The sequence below is a fragment of the Elaeis guineensis genome, chromosome 1 (genome assembly GCF_000442705.2).
Source record: "Elaeis guineensis isolate ETL-2024a chromosome 1, EG11, whole genome shotgun sequence".
In the NCBI taxonomy this organism is placed as follows: Eukaryota; Viridiplantae; Streptophyta; class Magnoliopsida; order Arecales; family Arecaceae; genus Elaeis; species Elaeis guineensis.
In genome coordinates this window covers 4,191,459-4,209,993 of record NC_025993.2, presented here as the reverse complement: position 1 = coordinate 4,209,993, position 18,535 = coordinate 4,191,459, and the positions used below count along the sequence as shown (strand labels likewise).

Below are 18,535 nucleotides of genomic sequence, written 5' to 3'. Positions count from 1 at the left end.
CCTGCTTTGGGATCTTGCCTAATTGTAATCCGGCCTGTCTTATATTTATAACAAAAAAAAAAAAAAAAAAGGCCAATTTGTCTTGAGCCACACCAACTCTAATTTGGTGTATCATTTTTTTTTTTTTTGGTAAATCTAATTTGGTGTACCTTGCTATCCTCCATTTAGGGTTGGCTTGATTTACTGGGAAAGGTGTTAAAAATATTTGTTAAACAAATTAAGACCAGTTTTCTAATTATTTGGGTTAGTGCATAGTAATTTGAAATTTCGGAGAAAGCTGCTCGATTTGCTACATCCAGTGTGGTTGAACTGTTTGACCCAGCCAAGTGAAGATTAAAATCTAAAAAGATAACTAAAACTCGTATATGTTGTGTTCCAAACTAATGCAATTTAACATAACAACCCCTTCTCCTAACTATTAGAGCACTCGAGCCATTGGATATAAGAATTTATTATACATATATAACTTTTGAATTTACTATTTATAATATTTATATATTTAATTTATAATTTTATGAGGGTGTTCAGTGATCTATCCAAAATTAAGAATAATGTGAGTGAAGGTGATGAGATCAGCACTTTATATTACATCATGGTGATTCTACGTAGCAATAATCTCAAATCATCCATACTCCTCAAATTCATTTTTGAGGTCAGAAATTTAAGATCACACTCGGATAGTGATCTTGGACTGAAATTTAAGGAAAAAATTATGCCTTAGTCTAGTGAAAAAAGAATATATCAACATACTATTCATATATTATATCAAAATTATATATCTAATATTATATTATACGTATATTATATATTATATTTATGATATATGTTATTACAATACATTATTAGTCATATTATTGTCATATTATAATTTAATGATAATTTTAAATTAAAATAGAAATATCTTATTGTACCTAATTTTTATATAATAAAGTATTTAATATGTTACTTTTATTTGCCTTAGTTTTTAATGAAAATAAATATTTGTATTTATAAATAAAAATATTAATTCTATGATAACAATCAATATATTTTTATGGGATTAATAATTTATAAGACTAATAAATATATTTTTATAGACTATATTAATTATTAATATATTAATAAATATATTTAATATATTACTATAATATATTTTATATGATTGATAAATATATTTTTATAGAGTATATCATGGATAGTTTTGATATTATATGGTCAATGATTTTGAATTTTTATGAAATACCAAATAGAGTACTTATAGATATCTGGAGATCTTTAATTACTAAATTATAGCCTATCAAATATCATGATTTTAGATCATTGGGGATTAGATCACCATCGGAATTTATATCATCGATAATTTTAGATTACTGTAATGATCCATTTAGATACTAAATGCTACCTACGGCATTACTATTAGGCTAATCCCTCTTTTTGGGGAAGGAGATGGGTCATTTGGATGGTAGAAAAATTAAAATAAAACAGAATAAGATTTTCTAGATTTGACTAGAATTTTTCTTTGACCTTGGATTTCTTCTTCTTTTTTCTATATTTTCTAGACACCCCAAAATACTCTTAGTAGATGCTAGAATCCAACATGTAAAATATAAGCACAAAAAAAGACTTAATTACGCCAAAAACTCTAAACTTTTTAGGATTTTTATGTTTATTCTAAATTTCAATTAATTATAATCAAACCATATAACTAAAAATATTTCTATTCGACAGTCATGACAGAAATGATCACATATCATCATACGATATATGATAGACGCTAATGTAGCATGTAACTAGTTGATGTAGAAAAGATTGTCTTAAACTTCTCCCCTTTTTTTTGCCTCTTTCGACCAGTATTTTTGCTTTCTATTTTCTTCCTTCCAATCTGATGATTAGAGACCGACGATGCTGCAAAGTCTTTGTTAATGGTCTTCATGTATCATAATAGAACTCAAAACACCAATTAATCTAGAAGATTTTTTCAATCTTTGATTTTGCTCGAATCACCAACTAAGCCACATATTTAACATATGAAGACTGGGAAGAGGGTAAATGATCAGAAACCCATCCTAGTCATCTTTATATATTGTCCATACCAAACTAATGAATAAATTTTTGAGGAAAACCTGTTCTGATTTAGTACACACCCCTATTTATATGGAAAACAAGATTACCTAAACAGAGCCTATACATGGATGCTTTAGCATTTTTAAAGTTTCTAGCAGCAAAACACAAGGAAAGGCAACTTTCTCAACATTAACAGTAGAATTCGTCTAGGCCTGTTAAAAGTCCAATAGGTTGTTTCTTCAGCAAAGGAGAGATGGGGCAAAATTCATGCATCATGCATGAGCTAACAAGAAGAGGGACAGTTTTGAAAATTTAACATCAAGAAGTTATAGACTATTTTATTTTCATTCTAATTTAGAAGTTTGTGAGTGATGTCTGTCATGGATCTCTAGTCACCGAAAAAGAAGGAGGGAAATGGAGAAAGATGGGAAGTAAAAACCTTAGCTTGAAGAGAGGGAAAAGAAGAGAATGAGTTTAGAACAACCTTTTCTCATAATTCATTACTTGTCAAATGACAGCGTCAGATGGAAGTAACATCTAGGAAAATAATTGCAATGTTTAGATAACCTAATTACAATAAATTGAAGTTTAAGATAAAAACTAAAACCTCCAAAAAAAAAAAATTGGCATGATTAAGCTTATAAAAAACTCAATAATTTTAAATTCTACCAAACGAAGGTAGGGGAAGAAAAGTTTTTTAGGGAGAAAACATCAGAAAGCAACACTAACCTTTATCCAAGCAAGCTCCAAAACAACCGATCCATTTATTTCTTGGGTTAATAAAAATCTACTCCAACCCGGTCAAAATTGTAAACCCCTGAACCAACCTTGGCCGAACAGGGCTTAGTTAGATCAATGTTGCCATACCTTATTTTAGGGCTTTTATAGGCCCTCAATGTTTTGAGCCTGCAGTACATGCAATAATTGCCTAAGCTTTGAACCAATATCATAGCTATCACGCTTCAAACCCAAAGCATAACAAATGCCACGTACCTGCAAGGTAGACGAAACAAGCATACAAGGCTACTGATTAAATAACAATAATTTTAGAGCAATAATAAAAGTCTTTAATCCTTGAAAGTTAATTTAATAAAAATTCAATCAATTATTCTCATCAATGAATAATTTAAGATAATCTGAGTCATTAAATTCTAAAATATTACTAATATTTAATTCTGATAAAATTCTTTAAATCTAAGCTAAACCAAAAAGAAGAATAATTGACATAAATGACCAGGACAACTAGATCCACTAATTGCTCTAAATAATCTAGTATGCTCCCTAAGTACCGAGGAAGTTATAATTCAAGATCTAAAAAATGAAAAAAAATAATAGTTACACCAGTCCAATGAGCAACATAACACATCTAAGTATGCTAGCAGATGATAATCAAACATAATTTATATTGTGTCATTGGCCGGACATATCAAGACTTAAAGAATAATATTTTTTTATTTTTCAAAAATAAATATTTAAAAATAAATATTAATTGCAACATCAGACTATGGCCATATAATTCAGTGACATAGTTCAGATAATAGATATAGAGTGTACGAAATATCAGATAACAAATATCATTATTTTAACCATTGGTGATTCGATATCAAAATTAATTTCTTATATTATAAATCGACAAATCTAACATATAATCCCTATCGGCAGATCCATATCATAGCCATGCTATAAATATAGATAAAAATAATTTTAGAAACTGTCCAGTTAAATTTTCTATTTTGTCAAATAGAAAACAAAGATCATAAACAAATACAATAAACTAATTATAATTTTCAAAAAATTATTAGAAAATATATTATGAAGTGTTAGGTTAATTACTCTCCTCGCTTCAAATTTTCACTCTAATCCAGTAGATTAGATACTCCTATTCAAAGTTATTAAAATATAATTAATTTTATAGTCAATATTTTAGAAGCTAAATACATAAAAAAAAATTTTGAAAAGCACAATCGGCTAAGTGATCGAAATAACTTGCTAGGGGTATGATTAGGGGCAGCTTCATACTCGAATCAAGATAGACCAGGCATTTGCCAATTAAATTGTAAAGCTCAATGGTTCGAATCAATCAATCAATCCGAATAATCTTTTTATCAAAGATCAAATTAAGAAACAAGTCAGTCATCACTATCGAGGATTGCCAAATATGGTAGGATCCGATGAAGGTCAAGATGGAGGTTAGTGCATTGCCCAACAGTCATGGTCAGGACCCCTTCATCAGGATTAACCCAAATCGTAAGGGTGGGACTCTTTGGTCCATCCAAAAATTAGAGTGAGAGAATAACAAAGAAAGAGAAACTATATTTATTTTTATTTTATTTTTTTTTCCTTCTTCTTATTCTTGGAAAAATAGGGGAAATAGGAGGGTGATGGTCAATGGCCGAAGGACCAAAAATTGCCAAAAATAGGGTTGAATGACGGCCCTTTGCTTGATCGTTCTCAACTCCTAGCTTGCTTAGCAATAGCTAGGGCCCTGACTCAGGCCGAGGACCGATCAGGGGGAAGGCCGAGGGCATCGATTGCCTATAAAGAAAATGATCGAAAAAAAAGGTGAAATAGGCTAATAATTAGATCTAAAACAGGTGATCAAATAGGGTCATTTTTCCTAACATGATTCCAACAATTCATGGTAAGATCTCGATCATGATGATTACATGAGGTAGGAACAAGGGTAGACAGGGTGTCAACAAAGTGGGGGGGGGGGGCAACGATGCCTTACCTCTGATGGGGCTTTGGTAATGGCATGATAAGCCCAAGTATAGAGCACCGGCAAAAAAGAGAGAGAGGAGACGATGGAGAGAGAGGGGTGGGCTTGGGATAAATGCTTTTCGAGTGGCCATCAGGATCATTTATAGCAGGCAAAATCCTTCTATTGGTTGGAGTTTGAGGAGGCAAAATCCACCCCCCTCCTCCATGGGGCTCTACCCCTTCTCGAGTGGCCATTAGGATCATTTATAGCAAGCAAAATCCTTCTATTGGTTGGAGTTTGAGGAGGCAAAATCTACCTCCTCCTCCATGGGGCTCTATCCTGATTCCATAATGGAAGCAGGCCTTTGGGCTTTTTTCTTCACACCAGGTCCGGCCAATGGGCCGGGCCAGCTAATCATGAGGTTGGACCTCACAGGAGGTCCCATTCATTCTTTTCATTTGTTGATGAGAAATACTTTCTGCACTGCAGACGGTGCAGCTCACGTGCACTGCCTACAGTGATTAGTTTATGCACAGGACCGGACGCAATGTAAAAATTAATTTTTTTCGTCAACCCTGTGTGTGGGAGTCAATCACCACGGACAGTATGCATGGAGCTGCACCACCCGTGGTGCACAAAGTACTTTTCTTTCTTGATAGGATCTGTTCTTTGCGTAGCCTGCATCCTTAAAGATGCTTCTAAAGGACAGGCGTAGGAAAAAACGAAAATGGAGAGAGAGAGAGAGAGAGGATTAATTAATATTGAGATATTGTTAAAGCTGTAACCTTTGAGAGCCTACAAAGACATGCTTAACTTGGTGAACACCCCATTCTGACCGCCGCAACGTCATGTCAAAGAGTGGTCATCCTCTTTGCAGTTGAGCACATCATTACCATGGTCGCTTTTCCCCATAAAGTTGGCACAATTTTTTTTTTTTTTTCCTTTATTCTTGGACTAATGAAAGAAGCTAGGGCTGAGAGAGAAGAATAAACACCCTCTTTTCCCCTTCTCTGTGAAACATCACGTGCTTCTCACTGCAAGGTTGGCCTACACTGGAGAGAGAGAAACCAACCGTGATGCTTTTTTTGGTATGTTTTTCTTTTGGTAAGATTTTGTTTTGGTACGTTAATAATCGTAAAGGTGGTGCAGTCCAAACGGTGTTGATGAAGAAGAAGGAAAGCAACATATTCTCTGGCACCTTTTCTAGCTTGAAGCATTGCACCGCACAGTGCGGGATAAATCAAAGAAGAACGCAGAGTGAATCATATTGTCCTCACCAACTAGTTTGCCATGGTGTTGCTGCATGTAGCTCTTTCCTCTCCTTTGATATCTCCTGCTAGAACACTCCCCATTCGCCCATCAGAACTTAACTTCCTTAGAACATCACTGAAGCAGCCACGCACTTTCCATGGTCTTAACATTTCCAACTCATACCACTCTCAGAAAGAAATGCCATTGAATCCACCACTAAGTCAGGCACGTACCTGTATTCTCTGTTCTATCTCTGCTTTCTAAATATTGGGTTCTTTGGTCAGCCACTCAATTAGCTTCTGCACTGCTGTCTCATAACTGGAATTATCAGATATGATTAGGTTAAATTTGAATCATTTTTGTTTTGTCCTCCTTTTTTTTTTTTTCGCGGGGGGGGGGGTGAGGGATTCTATACATTCATAAGTTGACATACACAAGATATGAAAAAAAAAAAAAAACATTCGCAAATAATGCAAATTATGAACTCTGTGTTGACCTCAAACATATTAGATAAAACTGCTGGTTACAATTATTAATTTAATTATCGAAAAAGGTCAAGGATGATGAATTGTAAAGTTATAACCACGGTGTCCAAAAGTTTGATGAACTGGAATTCCAAGCATATGTTTCAGTTGAATTAAGACACAATATGGAACAGGGTTTGAGTTTTGCATCAAATATTTTCGGACACTTGAAATATACTAAATATAGTTCAGTCAACATACAAAGCAGTCAGCATTTATTTTCATGTCAACAGCAAGGACTTTAACCATAGGAGTAAAGAAAATGCACATAGTTAGAGGTTGACCGATATCAACAATCCTTCCATAAAGTAATTGGAACAAAATTAAGGATACATAATTTGTTTCACAATCCCATTCATCTTACAATATGCAGCTAAGACTCTTTCACATGTTGAAATATGAGCTACTTCTATAAGAAATTTGGTTACAGAGTGTTCTGGCAATCATCCTTGATGATGGCTCGGAGACAAAGTTGTATCCCCTGACAAAGAGAATATCAAAAGGGGCCATTCCAATAGCAGCAAACTACAGGCTGATTGACATTGTGGTGAGCAACTGCATCAACAGTAACATTATCAGGATATATGCTCTAACTCAGTTCAACTCCACCTCCCTAAATTCTCATCTGTCAAGAGCCTATTCTAACATTGGGCTCGGAAAGGATGGTTTTGTAGAAATTTTGACAGCATACCAAAGCCCTGAAGAGCAAGGTTGGTTTAAGGTCTGTACCATCATCAGGCTCAATACTTCTCTTTTTCCCCTTCTATTTTAAAGCAGTAAGATTGACTTATTCCCCTAAAAATCTGTAAAATTTTATCTGGCACTTGTGATTTTGCATGTCAATAGTTGTAATTTGCTAATAAGAACCATAATTGTAAATATCATCTCTCAAGACCTACATGATTCAATAAAGTTGCACCATCTTACAATTTTTATCATTTTCGAGATCCCTGTATCATGATTTCTTACAATTTCCAAGAACTCAATCTGCTGCAATACCAGCTGCTGCTATTCAAGCTACTGAGGTACTAGGATTTCAAAAATCTTTGATTCAAACTGATGCATCAAATCATCGTTCCTTTTCATAACACGGAATATCTTGTTGAAATTTGTACTTCCATTTCAAATCTCTCTATTTTCACAAAGCACTTCAGAATGTCTTTGCCAAATTTTGAGCACTAGCAGCGTGATTCTTATACAGCAGTTTAGGCACAATTTTCATATCTAATTCATGAAAAGTTTACAATTTGTACCAAGGAATAGCAAGATACCAACATCCCTTTTATGTTTCAATATCTGTATAGTAATATTCTTGAACAAGACCATGTCCCTATGTCTTTGCCGAGACAATTTTTTAAAATAACTCTTGGACAGCTCCTTTTAATCTCAGCTTGCATCTAAAAGTGCTTAGGAAATAATAATAACATCTAGAGTTGAATTGTTTTTTGCAGTGTAGTAGTTACACCCATACTCAATGGAAAAAGAAGTTTTTATTATCATTTTTCATATACTTCTATGACTTTTCTATGTTCTTAAAAATTACTGAAATGGATGTATGGCGTTTTAGGGAAATGCAGATGCTGTTAGGAGATGGTTGTGGGTAATAAAAGATCATCCAGTGGAGGAGTTTCTGGTTCTTTCCAGTCACCATATTTATGAAATGGACTATGCAAAACTTATTAAAGGACATAGAGATAGCGGAGCAGATATCACAGTTGCTGTTTCATGTAACAGAAGGAACAATAATCCCAGTTATGATTTCTTAATACAGAATCACAGAAATAAATTTTCTGAAGTCAAACATGCACCAGATAGGGATCGAGATAATTATGCAGCAGTAAGTTTTCCATTCTTACTTTCATAAAAAGAGGCAAACTTAAGATCACTCTAGTTATAATTTACGGACAAGAAGTACAATGAATCCTTTTTTTGTTATCCACATCCTATTAAAAAGAAATAATTCTTCAGCTTTAGAACTGCATGCATGGAGCTAGATTGGAACCATTCTGAATTTTTCTTTAATAACAAGTAGACAAAGCTGACAGTCTAGTTCCTACAAGTTACATCATTTGGATCATTATGCATGGAATTCAGATAGGAAATTCTACAAAAGAAGAAGTTTGTGGTGGCAGAAGCATGGGAATCTATGTCATCAAGAGAGACATCATGATCAAACTCTTAGAAAAGCTCCTACCTAAGGCCAATGATTTCAGAAGTGAAGTTATACAACGTGCAATTTCCATGGGAATGAAGGTCAGAATATTATTTGTTTATCTGCAGCTGAATTTCCTATCCAGATTTCTCTCCCTCTTTACTTTTATAGGAAAACATTCCAATTTTTTTATTATTCATGTGGTCCTATAGCATTATTCTTTTTTTGTTTTTCCCTTTTATTGACTATGTCAAGAGGGCCAGTAGTACCATTATTCTAAGTTTCTCATGTATCAGGTTCATGCTTATATGTTTGATGGACAATGGGAAGACGTTGAAACCATTGAAGCCTTCTACCGTGCCAACATTGAAAGTGCAAGGAGAACATCTCATGGCTTCAAGTCAGTACACAACTTAGATGAATGAACAGCATCATTCAGTAACAAATTTAGGTCTACATTCAATGACAAATTTAGATATCTCTCTCTCTACCAAATAACACCTACGCCTTTGCTGTAGTTTCCATGACAGAAACTCTCCTATCTACACCATGCCACATTGCCTACCACCTACTGTACTTACCAATGCTCTCATAAGGGAGAGCATTATTGGTGATGGTTGCATTCTACATGTAGGTAACTTGATACTATCATCATTTAAAATTTTGAACCAACATGACATGCGTTTACGGATATTATATACATAGAATGCACTTAATTCATTTTCTGATTTATTTTATGTCCCATGTAAAAAGAAAGAAGAAGATAAAATAACTGGTATGATTACATAAATGACATACTCAAATTTGAAATATATAACATTGTGCTACATGCAATTGACATGTTCTCCAGTAAGCATGCATAGATGTATGTCATTGAAGACATATAATTTAACAGAGGGTTGACATAATGCATGTCCCTTAGGTAAGAGATGGTCTTCTATATACATTGGTATGTAAATCCATCAATCATAGACCAAAATATCATCTGCACAATACCTACAAATATGTTACCAAAGCTAAAGGTGAAGTTAATTGAAGATAATACCCCAAAAGTAAACCTGATTTGTCTCATAATCTGCGTGACATGGTGGGGGAATTAGATAAAGAAAGAAAAGAAGCTTTTTGTCTTGTGGCCGCTTTAACTTTAGAGGCCTACAAAAGAAGCAGATTTTACTCGTAACAAATAATAATCTAGCTTGTTCTGCCTGATGAGTTACAAAAGTCAGATTGATGGATGTCTGAAAATGGGTTAGCTTTTGCGAAATTTGAACCACTTTCTTTAACTAGAATGAGAAAATTTGGCAAGGAAAGAAGAAAGAACATTTTTACAAAAAAATAAATTGGAACAAAGACTGGATATGTTTTTCTTTCTTTTTTCTGAAATAGTTATTAGAGGACCTAAAGAGCATCAAGAAACACAGGAGAGCTAAGATAATGAATAGAATTTTAGTCTACAGTAAAAACGATTTTGCAATGAAATCTGTATGCCTGGCCTTGACACTAGAAAGAAAAAAGACTGCAGAGGAGATGGAGGCAGCTGAGCTGGTTGGCTGACCAAGCATCCAGGTATAAAGTGGTCAAGGGGGGTGAAGTTACTTGATGACAGTCAGGTAGCACGATATGATCTTTCTATCCTAGTTCTGCACTGCTTAAATAGCAATACACAATGCAGGTATTTTATCGTGATGCAAAATCCTAGCAGTATGATTTTATTAAATGAAATTGTCATAATGCTAAAAAGTTTCAGACCTCTGCTTGAGTTTAAGTAGCCATCCACATCATGGATAATTGGTACATATTCATGCATTGTCTAAGCAATCTGATATTTTTAAAATAAATTACAATCATGCTCTGTCTTTATAAATTTTCCATTACATCATCTATGATAATTGAATGTTGACTAAGTACCATAATTTCATATTCATCCATCTATTCGATGCTAAGTAGGCTCTGTTTCTATTCTTTATATTAAGAGTAGAGGTGCGAGATCACTGATTCCGTGATTGGTATGCGAACATATATCGGAGAAGAAGCAGTGATTGAGGATTCTGTGATCATGGGTAGTGATTATTACCAAGTATGAAGCATTCACAAATCATTTCTTATTTCTTTTTTATTTCTTGTGATGTATACAAGAAACATGATTGCTTTGGTCCAGCACATGACCACTCTTGAAACTATATTCCATGAGTTGTATTTGCATTTATCCATTATCTATGCTGATGCCCAACATATATTGTGTCATATTGATTACACCTGGGATGCTTCAAATAGGGCTTTTATACCATGCACTTTTAAAGCTCCACCTAGTGTGGAATGGTTTTGCAGTTTTTATCAATACACACCTATAGTTTGGTAACTTTACCAGTTAATCATGTCCTTCAGCTTATATAGACAAATGTGAAATGTAGAGAATTGTTGTCTGATATTAATGATGTTTACTAGACTTCAACCATCTTCACATGCTCTTGCTTTCTCTTTCTAAGTTTTCCTTTTGTCATCAAATAGACAGAGGTGCAACAGAACTGGACAAAATTGCAAGGCTTCAATGTCCCAGTTGGGATTGGAGAACAGACTCATATTCGAAAGGCTATAGTTGATAAGAATGCAAGGATAGGAAGAAATGTCAGGGTACTGAAATATTTGAAAAATTATACAATGCATATTATTCAAGTTCTTAGTATTCTCCATGTTGCACTAATCAATTTGATCATATTCACATTATTTCTTGTAACTTCCAGGTGAAGCTTGTTGCAGTTAACATTGACATAGACCAAAGTTTAGTGGCAACATTTTTAACTCATCTGTTGTACTTAATAGAAATTATCTTACTCGTTGTCTTAACTTCATAATTATTACAAAATGGTGTTCTCACTTTATGGATGAACAAACATTATCTGAAAATTAAAAAAAAAAAAAGTAGAATTTTAGAAGGTAGCAAATACATAGTTACAGTTCGATCGATAGCATATTAAAACTAGACTGTTCACACAAAAAATGCCAAAATAAATGCATGGACATATTTAATTGACAATAGAAGCACAAAACTCAGAGCTAGTCACGAGAAAATGGCAAAAGTTACATAAATGGTTGCTATAAATGGCAATACATCTCATTGTGTCTCTCTGATTTATTGGTTTTTTTTTTTTTTTTTTTGATGATTGCAGATTGTTAACACAGATGGGGTCCAAGAATGTAACAGAGAGGAGCATGGATACATCATTTCTGGGGGCATAGTTGTTGTTTTGAGTAATGCAGTAATTCCAGATGGCAGCATCCTCTAACTGAGCCATGATGCAGGGTCGGATTCTGTATTTATTTCATTTATTACAAGGAAGAATAAAAAACATGATTTGAAGATGATGTGAACAAGAGATTTATATACAGCATTACAATTTTCATCCATGTTTCTTTTTTTTTTCATCTACTTTTCCTTTTCTCTTTTTAAAGAATAGGCACAAGCACCAGATCAACTCTTACAAGGACACGCATCTTGCAGCTAGCCCCATCGCCATCCCTTGCATCCAATGGAGTGTTACCATGCCCATAGTCCCCTAAAAATATTTCCAACTAAATCAAACTACTTGGATCATGAATGAGTTGATGCCATAAATACAATTACTGTTCATGCCAAATTAATCCCTGCTCTCGGCATTACAAAACTCCAATCACAACCAACCCTAAAGCCCTCTCTCTGTCTGTCACCTGACCAGCAACTGCCCTCTTATTTCAACACCATTAAATGACAATAATAATAATAATTATAATCGAAGAAGAATCAACTACAGAAGGCCCCGAGATAAAAGAACAGATCAAACGGTAATGCAAACAAAAAAAAAAAAACTCTACAAAAAAAAAAAAAAAAATCAAATCGGCGATTTTAAGTACTAAAACGAGAAGAAAGCAAAACATACCCTTACCAATGCCGCCCGATTTCCGATCTCCGATCTATATTTTCCTGAAAAATTGGGAAGAAGAAGGGGAAAAAAGAATTTTCCAGAGGAAAGGAATGAATCAAAAGAGGGAAATATGTACAGAAACCAATCGAAGATCGTACCGAGCTCCAAATGAGAAGTGGACGAGGCCTCGAGAGATCTCTCGCGAGCTCTCTTCTGGCGAACACAAGAAAAATAGGAAAGGATCGAGGAAAAATAGAAGGGAGCAGTGGATACGACTGACGACGGGCAACCAAAGGAGGGTTGAATTTTGAATTACTTGCGCCACCTGAGATCCCGCAACTATTTAATTATAAATAAATAAATAAATAATGCCCGCTGCTAGAATCTAGCAATAGTGTGCTAACCAACATTAGGCAAGGTTGGGCCTATTTCTAAGCGAATTACGGGGAGGAACAAAAAAAAAAAAAAAAAAAAAAAAAAAAAAATCAAAATATTTAATATTTTTAAGAAAAAATTATTTATAATTTTTTAGATGAATTTAAAATTATTTTTAAATTTTTAAATTTTTTAAATTAAATAATTTTTTTTAAAATATTAAAAAATTATTTCTGTATAACTAAGATACATATATAATCAGATATTAAAAATAAGCAACTTGTGTAACTTGAACATAAATCTGTGTAACTTGAGCATAAATTCGTGTAACCTAAACATAGACCTATGTAATCAATCTATGTAGACGACAGGAATTTAAAAATAACTTGCTAATATTTTAGAGATTTTTTATTTAATTTAAAAAATTTAGAGACTTAAAAATAATTTCGGATCCATCCAGGAATCTATAGATAATTTTTTCTATTTTAACATGTATATACTTAAAAATAGAATCCAATTAGATGCGGGACTTCAGAATAAAATTAGATTCGAATTCGAATTTAGTTTGGTACGTCATAGTCACAATTCCAACATTTTGGAATAATTTAATGGTGCTAAACAGTTGGATATTAGATAAAAGTTGACTAATTTAGACGTTTTAAAATATTTTTAAATTCAAAAATTAAAAAATTAATATTTATATTTATTATATATAAAAATTATTTATTTATTTATTTATTTATTATATATTCAAAACGATAGCTATAAGCATGTAAGCCATGAAGTAGGAGTCGTAAGATTTTAGAAGAAAAAAATCCATGAAATAAGAAACGGTTTTTGCAAATTTATTCCTAAAATCTTTCATGTTAGTGTTAAATTCCTGTCTTCTCTCCTAGGCTTCAAAACCTTCGAGCTATCTTCTCCGTGTGCATTAGAACAGGATGCCACGGCACAGACCGTATATGGGATGGCATTAATCACGCCGTCTCTTATTTCCAGCGTTCGGATGTTAGATATTGGTCATGTTTTAGGAGAATAATTTAAGTCGGCAACTTCTTCTGCTCCGGAAACAATTGCAACTCAGTTACAACATAGTTTAGAGAGGGAGGCTCCAGGAAATCATTCTCTCTGCTGGGATATATCAGATTACGAAATAAAATTGATAATTTTTAATAATTATTTATCTACAAAAATGATTGTAGAAAAAAAAAATACTATATTTGATTGGTAAAAAAAATATTTTAAAAAATAATATTAAAAAAAAAATACTATATTTAATTAGAGATAAACCTATATAAGAATATGATTAAATTTATAAATATATTTTTTAACATAAAATAATTTTTTAATATTGAGATAATATTATCATCTTTAATTAATTTTTATACAATAATTATAATCACATAGCTCCTTATATAATATCATATTTATCTTAATTTTTTAATCAAAATTTTTTATTGAATGAATTTGAAAAAATATCAAATAAATTTAATGATTACATATACAGTTTTATTAAAAAAAAAATTAATATAAATTATTATTATTTAAAAATTTATTAAATATCAATTTTTTATAATATTTATTTTATTTTTTAAAAAAAATAAATATTAGATCTATCAATTTTTTTATCATCTCTTTATTTTAATTTTTATATCAAATATACTAATCTAATATGGGATCTATTTTTCAAATCTAACGGACCCTTAGGGTAGGGCCTCTCTCGTTGCCAGTGCGCTGTTCTGGTAGGTGCACCGTTGCTTGGTTGCCTTTCGTGCCATGACCCTAGACTTTCTTGGTCCTGCACCATTTTTTTTTTTTTTTTTAATCGGGTACAACTCTTGGCCCTGCTTTGCACCGGATGAACCATGAATCTCTCTCAGATTGGGTACTAATCACGTCAGGTTGGAGTAGATACGGTTCGGTTCTGATACAAAATAGATCAAACCAACCTATTTATTAAATAAGTTTAAACATGAAGCTGATAAGTTTATTAAATAAAGAACATAATCCGACCAATAATAAGTTGAACGAAAATTTTTTCTGTACCATAGACGGTGTAAAAAATTCGATATAAAATATATCGTCTTATCCGATTGGTTAACATAGTCACTATTTTTCAACATGTATTTAATACTCACAGCTTTACTTTTTTGTTTAAAATTTTGAATGATGAAAATATTTCTATTTTTTGAAAAAAAAAGTATGATATCCTATGTCCATATTATGACATCTTGCATTTAGAAAATCGTAATTTTTATCTACAAGATATCATAATATAACACAGCGTATTATAATATGCATAGGATGTCATAATTTTTTTTAAAGAGCAAGAGTATTTTCATCATTCAAAATTTTTAAACGAAAAAATAAAACTGCAGCATTAAATGCGTATTGAAAAATGGTTAGACAAAACCGTCTCTTCCATATTGTGATATCTTGAGCCATATTATGACATCTTGGACCATATTATAACATCCTACATGCAGAAAATCATAATTTGATACAGGATGTCATAATATACACAAGATGTTATAATTTTTTTGACCATATTATAACATCTTGTGTATAGAAAGTTTTAATATGCCATAAGATGTCATAATTTTTCTAAAGAATGAGAACATTTTTGTCATATAAAATTTTTAAATAAAAAAATAAAACTATAGATATTAAATATGTATTGAAAAATGATGGTTATATGAATCAATAATATAAAACGATATGCTCCACATCAGATTTTCTACACTGCCTACAGTGCACAAAGAATTTCTCATAAATTGAATCAAGTTAAATGGGTTAGCATCGTTTGGCATAATCCTTGCAGCCCTGGAGCAATGGCCCATCTGGGTATCTCACAAGAACAGCACTATCAACTATGCAATGTTATGGGCTGGGCCGTGACACCCCTGATGTGATCTATGGATAGTTTGGGCTTTCCTCCTCCCATTCATCTACTTGGTGGCCTACGCTGGCCGTTGATGTTAGTTGCTTAATCTTAAACATAACTAAAGTTAAATGGCTATAGTTACGACCTCTACCTCTATGTATTCTATCTAAATATTTTTTTTTAATCCCTAGCAATCAGATAGTTCGTTAGAACTTATGCTTATGAAATAGGGGAACTTAACACCCTGACCATTGTTCGATGGCCATTTCATATTTTGTCCCTTGCGCCCAAGTAGGTTTTTGTTTAGAAAAAACCAATGGTCTAGTTGATAGGTGTGGCTGATGCCTTGATTCTCTTAGGAGGCAATTCTTTATTTTGATACCTGTGGAAGAGAAAAATTATTGGTCCACCAATTTGGTATTGGATCAGTCCAACTAGAAAGCAACGTGCACGTGCAAAAAATAAAGAAGGATAAAAAAGAGTCGGGGTTTGTAGTTGTCCATGTTGCTTTTTGGTTGGACCAATCAGTTTAGCAATGAATCTGGTCGATTAAAAATTTTTCATAAAAATAACCTTCTAATGTCGGTTTCTTTTAATATCTATCCGCACGTGAAGAAATAGAAGTCTACACGTGGTACGCATTAAAAGCATGTGTTTTTAGGACTGTTAGTTTAGCTCGATTAGATAGTATTTTCGTACAACCGATCAAGACATAGGGCATCCACTCCTTCATTTACTCGATGCGTGTACGTTTTGAATTCGAATCCATTACATGAAAATAAAATCCTGTTCTACTTGGATTACAACCCGATCAACAAATATTAATTTCTTTTAATATCTATAACCTAGCCTATTTTTCGATCATACCATGGATTGTGCACACCAATTTCATGGCATGGTTCTGGACACAAATGTATGAGATGGAGGAATGGCAAATTTTAGGCACAAAGGATAATGGCTTAAGATTCGGTCGGTGTGCCAAGCTTGTCAGCAGCCTAATCAGCCTCTTATGCAGCACACTCAATCAAAGAAAGGAAAAATTCCACAACCAAACCCTTCCCTTAAATGAGTTTGTTAAGGAGCATTGGAATATTTTGAAACACGTTCCTTTTTCTTTCGGCAAGAAAGAAACACGTTTCCTAAAGTTACGTTGGAGGAGATCTCATACATGGTCAACAGGCTACGAGCATGATGATGTCAACACCAAGACAAAACAATATCAACGCAAGATCGATGTCTCATGTTCGTATGATGAGAAGATCAAAATAGGAAGCAGGAATATCACCAAACGTCCCATCAGCCATGCCACAAGGGTAGCACAGTATCCCAAGTTGCAATATCTTAGTAGATACATATCTTGCGTACAGTATAAAATAGGAACTAATTCCCAACAAAATGCTAGCCTTCGTACTGTCGTGGGATCGGCCCAGAAATTTGGTGGGTCAACGGTCAGCAGCATAAGAGAATGGGCGTTTGATGGAACTCAAAACTTTGAACGAGGATTTTATAGCCATATGTCCAGGTGCGTTTCATGTAGTCTGTTGTGGTGAATCGGCGATCTTATCCTTCTAACCACAGCGTGGGGTCGTGAGGTTTACATGACTCTAGGGGCGGCTCAACACATTTGGTCGTCTAAAATTAAATATTAAAATATAATTTTTTTAATTAAAATTTATATAATTTTTTTATTAAAATTTTATTTTTTTAATTTTTAAGATAAAAATTTTTAATTAAATTTTTATAATTAAATTTTTTAAATATTTTTTAATTGATAATATAGTCAATCTATTTAATTTTTTTTGGAACACTGTTGATTTTAAATAAGATTTTATTAATTTTAATTTAAAATTTTTTTTTTCTGTCGAAGTAATATTTACTGAAATTATTAATATTATTTTAAAAATAATATATGTATTTGGAAAAGAGTCGAATCATCTTATATGATTGAGTATGTCCATTGGACTGTTATCTTCCATCTGTATAATTTTTTTTTAAATTTTTAGCTCTGAAAATAAATCTAAACCATCGATATCAGAGTAGTTATTATATTTTAAGGAACATTAAGATTAAGACAATATTCTTTCAAACTATCATTATCTATTGACTTCAATTTTTTACCACTAAATAGAAAATAAAAATATTTTCATATATCTTAAATTGTTCAATCTATTTTGAAGTTAAAAAATTGCTTGATCTACTATATATAAGAAATAATCAATTCTAAATGATTCTTTAAAGATTTTATTATTTCATTAATTGTCAACATCCTCGTCAAATTGTTTCTTTCTACGAATGATACGCTTATCATGAAATTTAGGTTCTATTTTCATTTCAGATACAATTTTTTTAGAAGAAATCATAGCGGATACAAATCCATCTTCTCTATATTTAAAAAAAAAAAATTAATTATTCTATAGTAACATCAATATGCAATCTTTTGATTATAAACTTTTACTAACTAAGTTAACAGCAAATAATATATCATACCAAATAGTCATGCACAATAAAAATTCAAAATTTTCAAGCTCATATGTTGCTAAGCAATTAGCTTCACTTTTAGTTTTAGGATCTTCACTAACTTCTGCTAATTCCAATAAAGCATCTCTTATTTGTGGAGCTTGGAATCTTATTGCTTTAATACTTTCAATACGATTTTTCCAACGTATTTGTGATAATGATTTAAGAGTTAGACCGAAAATATTATCT

General features: G+C 32.5%; 1 protein-coding gene across 1 annotated transcript; it reads left to right on the top strand.

Moving 5' to 3' along the window:
- Positions 1-6,781: 6,781 nt before the first annotated feature.
- LOC105035803 (inactive glucose-1-phosphate adenylyltransferase small subunit 2, chloroplastic) lies at positions 6,782-12,088 on the top strand. The gene is made up of 9 exons (XM_073250919.1): positions 6,782-6,790; positions 6,950-7,240; positions 8,087-8,356; positions 8,614-8,772; positions 8,968-9,071; positions 9,190-9,301; positions 10,650-10,748; positions 11,186-11,302; positions 11,839-12,088. The coding sequence occupies exons 1-9, from the start codon at positions 6,782-6,784 to the stop codon at positions 11,953-11,955; spliced, it is 1,278 nt and encodes a 425-aa protein (XP_073107020.1). The 3' UTR covers positions 11,956-12,088.
- Positions 12,089-18,535: the final 6,447 nt, after the last annotated feature.